General features: G+C 49.1%; 1 protein-coding gene across 1 annotated transcript; it reads left to right on the top strand.

Moving 5' to 3' along the window:
• Positions 1-1,339: 1,339 nt before the first annotated feature.
• Positions 1,340-12,224, top strand: LOC114143395 (G patch domain-containing protein 1-like; the record flags this gene model as incomplete). Its single annotated transcript, XM_028015367.1, is given in 18 exon segments — positions 1,340-1,866; positions 5,592-5,726; positions 5,993-6,024; positions 6,026-6,079; positions 6,256-6,417; positions 6,518-6,614; positions 7,992-8,056; positions 8,171-8,410; positions 8,483-8,630; positions 9,252-9,331; positions 9,400-9,616; positions 10,529-10,816; positions 10,938-11,030; positions 11,033-11,106; positions 11,177-11,292; positions 11,366-11,454; positions 11,891-12,018; positions 12,096-12,224. Coding segments are annotated over 18 exon segments (2,211 nt in total), but the record flags the coding sequence as incomplete, so codon positions are not given.
• Positions 12,225-12,228: the final 4 nt, after the last annotated feature.

Here is a 12,228-nt window from a genome sequence, read left to right as displayed (position 1 = left end):
TGATCAGAGAAATTCTGGAAAGATGAACTTTGTTCCAATCTGATGAAGAACCGGAAGATTAAAAACTTAGAAATTTATTCAGTGATTTAGCAGGAAAAACACGTTGAACTGAGAATTACAGACTCTGCAATTAATTGGCTTAAGAATTTTAATCAAGTTTATGAAAGAGCTGATGCTCTGATCTGTTCCCGGGTCAAAGGTCATGCTAGTAGTAGCTAATGCTAACGTGTCGAGGTTTTCCTCCCAAACATCCAGTTGTTCTGAGGGACACCGCGCTCCGTCTCCACTGAGGAAGGCTGTGATGAAGAGGAGCAGGTTTTAGGGCCTGGAGCCTCAGATTGATCAGATTTCATTCAGATGATTTATGAAAAGTTTCAGGTGAGGAGCAGCAGCTCTCCCTCCTCTTCCTCCTCGTCATCCTGGTGATGAAGAGCAGCAGCAGTTGCAGCACGTTGCGTCATGCGGCGACCTGCGGGCGCATCACGGCGTCAGGTGGCGCAGCGCAGCGTCTGCTGAATATTTCAGGTGTGATGACGACATCCGGATCAGCCGCGCTGCAACCACTGCAGAAGAAGATCCTCTTCCTCACTCTGCAGGAAACTCGCTGAACAGTCTGGTACCAGAACCAGAACCTGAGACAGAACCCGTCCAACTGGACTCTGGCTCTCCGGAAATGAATCCAGAGTCCTGACCTCTGACCCCTTGTCTAACCTAGCCCCAGTAGTCAGAACCACCTTGGCCGTGTTGCTACCAGAACCAGGTCCAGGAAGCTCTGCCCTCCATCTCCTTAGAGGAAGCTGGTTCCAGCTGCCGGGGTCCAGGTTCTGGTACAGAACAGGTTCTGGTACCATCAGGGTGAACCAGAAATAAACCACAGAAGAAGAAACAGGAGAAGCTGAATCCCATCAGCCATCTGGAGCTGATGATGTCACAGAGAAAAGTGTTCACACCTGCTAACTCTGCAGCAGCTGATAACTTTAACGTTGCACCGCTGGATGACCTTTGACCTGCCTAAGGTTCTGGTTCCACTGAGACCGTTTGGACCTGAAACGAGCTGAGCCATGCGCTCCGAATGTGTTCGGTTCTGCCCGTCGTGGTGATCGGAACCGCAGATCACGCAGATGCAGCCCAGCAGCTTCCCTGATCAGACAGCGACACCTGCTGGTCACCGGCTGCTCTGCATGGAGCCGAAGTCACAACGTTCCTCCAGCCTGGCAGGTTCTGATTCTCCAAAGTCCAAAACCTGCCTGGTTTGTTTCTGTGAGCAGGGTGGAGGATTGTTGACGTTTTGTTTATGATTTGTAGGTTATTAAGGGAAATCTCTCTTTGAGAATGTCTCTGTGAACCTGGAAGCATTTCTGTTTACTCTGAAATGAAGGTTTGGAATCACTTTTGTTGTATCTTTCACTGGTCATAATTATTCATGGCTATTATTCACGTCAAAGTGGTTCAAAAATTAGGATTTAATTTGTAATGTTGCACATACATCCCTCATATGGAGTGGAAGACGTAGCGATGCTTGAATAAGTCGCATAAATACCAACATTTTAGGCTGATTTAAAGAACTGAGAATTTAAACAGACAAAAATCTGTTAATTCGCTGTAAATAAAAACATTTCACTGACTAAACAGGTTACATGAAACTCTAAGGTAGAGAAGACAATTTCTACCTGATTTTTATTAATTTAACTGTAAATTTTTGGTGACTTTAATCATGAGATGTCGCAGTTTCTCCTACCGTTGTTTTGACGCTTTCCTCTGTGAAGTTTGTCCCTCTGTAGAGGCCGTAGTTGTAAACAAACATGGCGGCGGACAGCGAGGAGGACTTTGTGAGTTTCGGGACTCCGCTGGAGCCTCTGGAAGAAGGTGAGGTCCGGTTCAGCAGCTCCGTCACATGTTTGCCCCCTCCATGAACTCCTGCCGGGTGCTGGCTGACCGGAAGAGCAGGAGGAAGAGATATTTCTGGGGGCTAAGCTAACAGGCTGCTAGCTGAACCAGACAGAACCGAGCCTTGAGATTAGAACCCAGAGCTGGTTCTCCTGCTTCAGAATGAAAATGTCCTCAGACTGAGGACTAAGTGTCATCAGATTAATATCTGAAGCTTCAGTCTAAAACAGTGAACTTGGTTGAGCCACTCCGTCTAGCCAGATTCGGTTTAGAACTAGTAAATGTGTTTCAGATTGTAGTATGTAACTTTTATATAACTTTTTAACATATTTGTTAAAATTGTCACCATGTCGTGACAATTTAACATAAGACGGATCATCTGTGCGAAAATTAAGCTCCTCCACCTCCTCCCAATCCGGCTATGATCATCCGCAGAATTGGACGCTCCGGTTCAAAAACAACCAATCAGAACGAGGAAGAGGGTCGTAGTGCTGTCAGTCACTCTAATGTACATGCTGCTCAGGGTTTCCCCAGTGTATTGTAGGCCTGGCCCCCCCGCCATGCTTTACTGGGCCCCCCGCCAGGATAAGCCTCTTTTGTTTATGTCTTTTTGGGGGGGGAGGGGGTAACTTTTTTTTCTTTCTTTTTAAACCAGATTGCCAGCATCTCTGTTGCTTTGAGCGTTTCATTGGTGGTGCAGATCTTTTCCTACATTCCTAAAAGATATGTTTATGGAAGATGGGTTTATTACGCATATTAGGCATTTAAAACCTGACTATCAGTGCTACCCTCGTCAGATTTTCCTACCGTAGCACGGATTGATAGCTAAGTCTATCTGTCTGTGCTACCCGTCCAAAACTGCTACCGTCATGTTTACAATCAGAAAACTATAGCAGGTTGTTAATGTTAAATATATTGGATAACAATATTTGAGTGACTGAAGTGGAAGCTTAGCAGTTATGGTTAGCTTAGCATCGGAACAATTTCTATCCATGACGAAACCACAAGAAGATCACTTCCTTCATCTGAACATCTACCTGTTTAAAGTGAAAAGCTGTAGATGTTTGCACTAATCCTTTACTAGAATATCCTACCTGTTAATATTTTAGATACAGAGGTTAGTAAGGATAAAACAGTAAACAGGTTTTTATTGGAATTAAACGCAGACAACAGATCAACACAACTCTTTCATGCACATTAATCTGCTGTATGACAGACTTTATAAATGCAGCACAATGTGTCACTGAACCGCACAGGTCACTGAAATGATAGGATATGATTCATATACACTAATATTACACGGCTATTACAGCTTCAATCCCACTTATTATCGCTAACTTCTATTTAGCAAAGTTTAATCATAAAAAAGAGTGTAATTAAACTAAAATATTTTAAAGCATAAGGACAAAATAGCCCCAAAAACAACATAATTTGTCCTGATAAACAATGACTTGTTTACAGTAACGACTTTGCAGACGGCAAAATAAAAACAATTAATAAATATATTTACAAGCTGCTGTCATGTAAAGTAAAACCATGAAGTAATTCAGCAGCTTAATGAAAACCAGGAAAACGGTTTGTCTCTCGTCATAATTGGCCATGCTAACTAGCCTAAGCATTGTATTTCTGGATGGAGAGGAACTGGGTTAACTGGTCACCCAGTTTAAATAACTTGATTTAATTTTGGACTCATCTCACATTTAAAAAACACATGTAAAAGTACATTGAAACTTTAATCTGCAATATTTCAAACAGGTTAATAGAGGCTGCATGAGTTTATCACACATTGAAGACTTTTTCACAACATGGTCTTTAGTTTGCATCTCATCACTAAAACCCATTATCAGCTTTATATGTTTATAAACTTGATATGATTGGATCCCAGAGTCGTGTCCTATTTGCCTAATTTTAGACAATTACAATTTTTTAAATTTTGAGAATTTCCAATTATTTAAAATGACTGTCTTATTTATAAGGCTTTAACAGGAAAAGTCTATCTGTGGAAACATTTAACTGCCAGAGTTTGGGAGTAAATCAGGAGCTGTTTCTCCTTCAAATGAGAAACCTTCTCGTTTTAACAAGACATAAAATACACAGATCAAAGGATCTCTCTCTGACTGTCCTGTTTCTTCCTAATGTCACCGGTGTATACAGTTACTGTTCTTACCTATAACCTAGTCTTATCCTGGCCGGTTAACCTTGATGTGTTCTGCGTTGCGTTCAGATGAAGAAGGGAGTCAGACCACAAGAGTTTTCTGGTTGATCTTTGTTGCAGGTTTCTGGCAGAGGCCGGCACAAATAGAAATAAAAATGCTCTTTAACTTGCAGCTCTTCCATTCAGGAGTCGGATTTCCCCTGTTAGCATAAGGACAAACCCTGTGACTACCTTATAACAATATCTGCTCTAAACCAGGGAACCAAAAAAGCTCCTCTGTATGTATTAAAAACATATAAACATTCACAGGTGCATGTATTTACAATTTTTAAATATTTTTCATAAAACACAAGATTAACCAAGAGCAAAGAAAATTCCTACCTCTCCTCAGGCAGCCTAGCGCCAACTGAGGTAGTAGTACAGTGCTGACATCATAAGACGCTCTTAAAGTGACAGTACAGGTATTAGTGTTTACCAAAATACATAATAGGACATTCTCAAGATATAACAAAAACAGTGTAAATCAGGATTTGATGAAATTTCAAACAATATAATTAAAAATAAAAGCACATTTTCTAAAGTTGTTACACTAACAGTGTCTGAAAATCCCCACAAGTGTTGCTGTTTTACTGTTATGACCTTTCTTATTAAAAATACAAGATATTTTGGTTGTACAGAGATACAAATCTCTTTTGTAAGTTTTAACTGGTTTAAATAGTAATTTTTTCGTTTAAAAAGAAACTACTCCTGAATTTATTGCCAAGCTCTAGCTGGTAAACTCTAGCAGGGGGCGCCGTGGGTCAGTTTAGAAAATCTTCCTTTTACCAGAATGTTTCATCAATTAAAGGTTGTAGGAGCTGAAACACAACCTGTTAACATTAGCAACAGCGCCACCTGTCGGTCCTTTAACCAGCAGCTCAAAGCTCATTGGTCAAATTATTGAACCTTTTCAACTTTTACGGACTTCGTGTCAGTTACTATTTTATGACAGATATAGTTTTGTGAACATTTTAAAGACACAAACGGGACGTGCCGTGGTGGCGGAGGGGTCAGCGCGACCCACATTCAGAGGCAGCAACGTGGCCCTTGACGGGTTCGGACTCCCGGACCCGACGACGTTTACCGCATGTCTTCCCCCTTTCCTGTCACCCTACTTTGAAAAAGGGGACACTAGAGCCCACAAAAAAAGACACAAACACTTTGATATAGGCATATAAATAGGTCTACCTGACCCATAGAGGTTTCATTAGTTATTTTTATTTATGATATTTATGTGATTTTTGTATGTTGTTGTTTCATGGGGCTATTTATGCAAATGAGCATGTTGTTTAAATCTGGTTTATTTATTTATATATTTAAATTCAGTCAGTTTTATCAAACCTTTAATCCTGGCTCAGAAAGTAGACGGGCTGTCTGCCTCCTGGACTGAAACTGGTTCCACTGGAACTACGTCCAGAACCTCCAGCAGAACCGCCTTCTGCCCTGCTGCTGAGGTACCAGCTGGTCCTGGATCAGAAACTGTTCTGCTAACCCCGGCCTGCGTTTCCAGACGAGCCCCTGAAGAAGCCGGTGCCGCTGCACGAGCAGACGGTGAAGGATGAGAAGGGGCGGTACCAGCGGTTCCACGGGGCGTTCACTGGAGGCTTCTCAGCCGGATACTTCAACACGGTCGGATCCAAGGAAGGTCAGAACTCTTTCTGGTAGAACCGCTCACATGTTTGGGTTCATTTGAATTAACAGAAAAATAAAAAAAATAAGGACATAAAGAAGAAACATGTTGTGACCAAGTTCATGGGTCCACATATGTAAACATCAAATGAAAAATATTTCAGGTTTTATTCTTCTTTATTTGTGTTGTAAAAAAATTTAAAGTATAATATGTTATTAAAACGATGAAAACACTGTGGTTCTGATGGAGGCCAGAGATTCCTGATCGTGTCTTAAACTTAGGCTGGACCCCATCAACCTTTGTGTCGTCACGGGCAACAGAAAGCTGAAAAGCACCATGCCAGACCTGAGGACTTCATGGATGAGGAGGTAAACACCGAGGGTGTTCCTTAGACCGACTCCAGTTTGTACTGGGAGACAGACTGGAGACAGACTGGGTCAGGAGGGACATGTTGGATTCAGACAGCAGAAGTGCTGACCGTATCTGAAAGTGTCTGTCCGTGTCTCCATGTCTGTCCGTGTCTCCATGTCTGACCGGTCGCCAGGACTTCGGCGAGCACGGCATCGCCCCCAGAGAGATCACCACCAGCCAGGAGTTCTCGTCCAGCCGCAGAGACCCGGCTGCAGAGAAGGCGAGGGCCGTGGGCGCCCAGGCGGCGCTGATCCCTGGGGACTCGCTGCTGGAAGAGCTCATCGCTCCGGCCAGGGTAAGCGCCGCCCCCCGCTGGCCGCCGCCGCGCCCCACGGAGCCAGGTCCGTGTCTCCACAGTGTGTTAACTGCTGAGGGTTGCCGGTCCTACTCCCAGGTCGTCCGTCGGCGTGGAGCTGCTGACTAGGATGGGCTGGAAGGAGGGCCAGGGCATCGGGCCGCGCCTGAAGAGGAAACCCCGGCGCCAGCTGCCAGGTGTGGACAGAACCCCACGGTTCTGATAGAGACATTCAGGAGGTCCATCAGAACCACAGGGGGGCGGAGAGAAGACGGGAGACAAGGCGACAGGGGCGACGAGAGGAACAGCAGCCAGGCAGCGAGCCAGCAGCCAGCGCACAGCCAGCAGCAGCCAGCGGCAGCAGCCAGCCAGCAGCGCCAGCCAGCAGCCAGCCAGCCAGCCAGCAGCCAGCAGCCAGCCACAGCCAGCCAGCAGCCAGCCAGCCAGCAGCAGCAGCCAGCAGCCAGCAGCAGCCAGCCAGCCAGCAGCCAGCCAGCAGCCAGCCAGCAGCCAGCCAGCCAGCAGCCAGCCAGCAAGCAGCAGCAGCCAGAGCAGCCAGCAGCCAGCCGGCAGCCAGCCAGCCAGCCAGCAGCAGCCAGCCAGCCAAGCAGCCAGCAGCAGCCAGCAGCAAGCCAGCAGCCAGCGCAGCCAGCAGCAGCAGCAGCAGCAGCCAGCCAGCCAGCAGCAGCCAGCAGCCAGCCAGCCAGCAGAAGCCAGCAGCCAGCCAGCCAGCAGCAGCCAACCAGCAGCCAGCCAGCAGCCACCAGCGAGCCAGCAGCAGCCAGCAGCCAGCCAGCCAGCCAGCAGCCAACCAGCAGCCAGCCAGCAGCCAGCCAGCCAGCAGCAGCAGCCAGCAGCCAGCCAGCCAGCCAGCAGCAGCAGCAGCCAGCCAGCCAGCAGCAGCCAGCAGCCAGCCAGCCAGGCAGCAGCCAACAGCAGCCAGCCAGCAGCCAGCCACCAGCGAGCCAGCAGCAGCCAGCAGCCAGCCAGCCAGCCAGCAGCCAACCAGCACAGCAGAGCACCAGCCAGCAGCAGCAGCAGCCAGCAGCCAGCCAGCAGCCAGCAGCAGCCAGCAGCCAGCCAGCCAGCAGCAGCCAGCACCAGCCAGCCAGCAGCAGCCAACCAGCAGCACCAGAAGCCAGCCACCATGCGATCCAGCATGCAGCCAGCAGCCAGCCAGCAGCAGCAGCCAAACCATCATCCATCCAGAATCCATCCATCCATCATCATCATCATCATCCATCCATCCATCCATCATCCATCCATCATCTATCCATCATCATCCATCCATGCATCCATCCATCCATCCATCCATCCATCCAACCATCATCATCCATTCATTATCAATCAATAATCAATCTAATTTTATTTGTGTAGCACATTTCAGCAGCAAGCATTTCAAAGAGCTTTACATCATTACAAACAGAAACACAAAGCAACATAGAATCAATAATCAAAACACCACATTAAGTCAAGTTCCATCAATAAATTTGTAATTGATTACGTTTCAAATACAATCCTAAACAGGTCATAATCATAATCCATCCATGTTTATATGTTGTTCTTTATCCTAGTGACAGCCGGAGTTTGTAAAACCTACAGTTGTGCGCTGCCCCCTGCTGGTTCGGAGGAGTCAGAGGTAATGAAAGTGTTCTGAAGTTTTGGACCAGAACAGATGGAGCCTCTGGAGTTCCTGTCCTTCTTCTTCTCTTTTTCCTCCAGCCTGTTCACTTCCTGGTCTGTCTCTGCTCAGGAGGACGACGAGGAGTTTGCTCCAGAGGATGTGACCTTTGCCCCTAAGGATGTGACTCCGGTGGACTTCAGCCCGCGGCTGGGGGTACAAGGCCTGGGGTACCGCGGTCTGGACCCGTGCCTGGCGCTGCCAGGCCAGGACGCGGACCGGCACGTCCACCTGTTCCGGCCCCAGTCCGAGACCCGGAGCCGGCTGTTTGGAGAACCCGGCGGGTCCAAGAGGGGAGGGGTCGCCGGGCAGGTGGGCTTCAACCCTCCTCAGGCTTTAACAGGTGGACACCTGGCTGGTGTTCACCTGACCTTTGACCCGCAGGCGTTCGGTGTGGGAGCGCTGGAGGACGAGGACGAAGACGTCTATCACAGAGACTCCATGTCCAGATACGACACGGTGCTGAAAGACGAGGAGCCTGGAGACGGTCTGTACGGCTGGACGGCTCCGCAGCAATACACCCGGAGGGCAGGTGAGGAGGACAGATGTGTATCTTGCTGTCTGCAGTGCGCTGTGCTGCTTTGAGGAGTGAAGGAGTCGTAGAGGACAGAAGGAATGTTGAGCTGAAGCTTTTTTGGTTCCAGCCTGAGAAAACGACCTGATTGTTAACAAATGCAGCATCAGGAATGTAGATTATGAGTATAGATTGGCTGTTACTGTGATCTGAATCTTAACCATAATCTGTCAGATTATGGTTTGCTACCAGCTGCTGCTCGTTGGACTCTGGTCACATAAAGTGGTAACAGTTGTATCAGACATGCTCACAATGTTCAACATTTAATATTTTAACATGTATTGATGGAGAAATACAGTCAAAGCCACAATCTAACAATAAGGTCAGGTTCTAAATAACATTAATCAGAATTTATTGTGACAGCAATGAATCAAAATAGAAGTTTATCGTGATAAATGATGCAATAAATGGAGGCGCTGCCGTGGCGCCGGGCTTAAACACGGCCCACGTCGAGGAAGGCCTGGGTCCTCGCCGTAGGTTTGAGTCCCCACAAAGAGTAAACTGCGCCATACATAAATGATAAACGTTATAAATAATAAGTGGTGGTATAAATGGCCGCTGCTCGCACTCTGTTGGCAGACAGATCTAGAGACGCGGCGTACCTGGGGAAGATCCTGGACGGGTTCACTCTGGCCCAGAAGCCTCTGGAGCAGAAAACGGTCAGCCTGCACACCGCCGCCGTCTCTTCGTGGAGGAAACTCCTCCTGACTCCTCTCTCCCTCCTCAGGTCTTCCCTCCACCAAACCTCCCCAGAGACTACCGTCCCGTCCATTTCTTCCGTCCTCCAGTGAACGTGTCCAGGCTGTGTGGGGTCAGCCCGGCGCTGGCCGAGGCCCTCAGGAGCTCCAGGGGCCACATGGTGAAGGAGGAGGCGCAGCAGGGCGGCCGCCACCAGCTAGACTCTGGCCAGAGGGGGGCGCTGCTGGGAGAGGACGCCCTGCAAGGTGAGGCACGCAGCTCTCCTGTAAAACCAGCAGGGGGCAGCATAGGGCCAGGCCACATCAGATGAACTGAGAGCAAATAAAAGTTCTGATGAATAAAAACATTAAAACCTAAAAGCATAAGAAGTGCTGAAAAAGGAGTGAGTTGCAGCGTTGAAAGGTTTCTGCAGTCTGAGAGGAATAGCCGGGTCAGGAACCCGATTCAGGTCCTGCCGTCACTTAATGAGCCACATTTAATTAGCTCTATATTTAATAAACAATTTCTGTATTATTCCTGTAACATTTTTAATGCACAAACAGACTTTTTACTATAAAATAAAAACAGAGACGCAGAAATGTTCATTAAAATGAGTAACACTGTAAACCCCAGCAGGATCTGAATACGTCCTGGATGTGAATATTTCCTGGATCTGAATACGTCCTGGATGTGAATATTTCCTGGATCTGAATACTTCCTGGATGTGAATACTTCCTATGTGCTCTAGATCTTGTTGTGGAAATTTTTCTATAACAGAGTGGAAGAAAAACTGTTTCAAAACCCAAAGAACCAGAGAAAGAATAGATTCTAATCAGTATTTATTCGAAGCCTCTGCTGACTGAACGCAGTCAGAACAAAGAGCCTGGAGCCGAACACAGCGAACAGTTTCATTCATTCAGAGTTTGTAATCTAGTTGGTTACAGAGTTTTGTCTCACTGGGGGAGCGAAGCAGCAATTTAACACCGAGCCGTTCGCATGAACTGATCATTACACAGGAATCATTAAACTAATGCATCGATTCGCTCGTAATCATGTAATAACTTTGAAATTTTTTACTACAATCTGCACCGGGTCACACAGTCAGGGTGATGACATCACACAGTCGCTCTGTGTTGGGTTTGATGGTCGATAAACTTCCAGTCTCTGACCCGGTTCAGGTTCTGGTTCTGGTTCTGAACCTGGTTCTGTCATGGACCTGCTGCGACCCGAGGACCGCCAGCGCCTGCTCAACCTCCGGACCGCCACCGCCCAGAGGCCCTCCCAGGCTCCGCCCCCCGGGCCGGCTCCGCCCCTCTCCGGCCTCCAGCAGGAGGCGCTGGCGGCCTGGAGAGGCTCCTCCTCTTCCTCCTCCTCTTCCTCGCAGAGCTTCAAGCCGTTTGAGAACACGCCGGGGAAGCAGGTGCGCTATGAGCGCTACCTGAGCCGTCTGCAGCAGGGCGACGCAGGTAGGAGGAAGTGATGTCAGAACCGAGCGCAGCCCTGGGGAACCTGTAGACCTGAGTCAGCCAGCAGGTTCTGGTGGTTCTGGGTCGGAACCGGCCTGAACCAGGTCTCCGTGTCCCGCAGGCGCCCTGGAGCAAAGTCTGGACCCGGCCATGACGGAGTGGGAGCGCGGCCGCGAGCGTGAGGAGTTCCTCAGGGCCTCCATCTTGTACCGGCCGTCTCCTCCTCGCTGTCGACCCGCTTCACTCGCGCCCAGCAGCCAGACGCCGAGGACGCCGGCCGCGACCAGCAGGTAGGGTGCCGCTCTTCCTCAGCTCCTCTTCCTCACCCTCCTTCCCCTCACCGCTTGGTCTGGTTGCCAGGGCGACAGCCAGCAGGCGGCTAGCGGGACGTTTGGGAAGCTGACCAGAGAGACTCTGGAGTGGCATCCGGATCGGCTGCTGTGCAAGAGGTTCAACGTCCCAGACCCGTATCCCGGGTAAGACCTGGACCGGACCGCAACCGGGCCAGAACCAGACCGGAACTGAGCTCTGACTCTGATTGGTCCCCAGGTCGGCGCTGGTAGGGCTGCCAAAGGTCAAAAGGGACAAGTTCTCCGTGTTTGACTTCCTGACGGTCTCAGAGCACCAGGAGGCGACAGGTGGGTCCGGCCGGTCCGGAACCGGATCTCTGACACCTCAGAGCCGGTTCTGGATCCGAACGCAGCGCTGATCCTTCAGGAAGCTTCAGACGGTTTTCTGTGACGTAGTATGGCAGGGTCTGAACCGAGCAGAACCAGTTTCAGCTGCAGCACAAGTCATGTCTGGACTTTGACTTGGCCGCTCCAATTTTATCCATGATTGCTCCTGAACTTTGACCCCAGTCTCAGGTTTTGAGTCCGTCTTCCCACAGCATGATGCTGCCAAGCAGATCTGCTCTTTCGTGTTTGCTTTTTATTGAGGAGGCTGAAAACAGCTCCCTGCCACACTTTTCAGATATTTTTTAATGAAATGACCCATCACAGAAACCCAATCAGAACTGTGGACCGGGTCCAAGGTCACAGGGTGCCGACACTTTGTCCTGTTGTGGCTCTGCAGCTCCCCCAAAGCCTCTGGAGGAGAAGAAGTCCAGGTGGGACGTTTCCAAGGAGACGGGCCGCACCCAGAACCAGGCCGGGTCCAAACCCACCGGGCCAGCGCCGGACCACTGCCCATCTCCTCCTCAGGTCCGACTGCTTCTGCTTCTGGTTCTGGTTCTGCTTCTGGTTCTGGTTCTGAACCCTAATCTCTGCTTCTCCTGGAGGGGGCGCCAGCAGAGCCGCACACAGCCAAGGAGGAAGAGGAGGAGGAGGAGGAAGAGCGGCCTTCCATGGATCTGTTCAGAGCCATCTTCATCACCTCCTCCGAGGAGCAGTCCTCCTCTTCATCAGAGGAAG

Source organism: Xiphophorus couchianus, chromosome 4 (genome assembly GCF_001444195.1).
Source record: "Xiphophorus couchianus chromosome 4, X_couchianus-1.0, whole genome shotgun sequence".
In the NCBI taxonomy this organism is placed as follows: Eukaryota; Metazoa; Chordata; class Actinopteri; order Cyprinodontiformes; family Poeciliidae; genus Xiphophorus; species Xiphophorus couchianus.
This window is presented reverse-complemented; position numbering and strand designations above follow the sequence as displayed.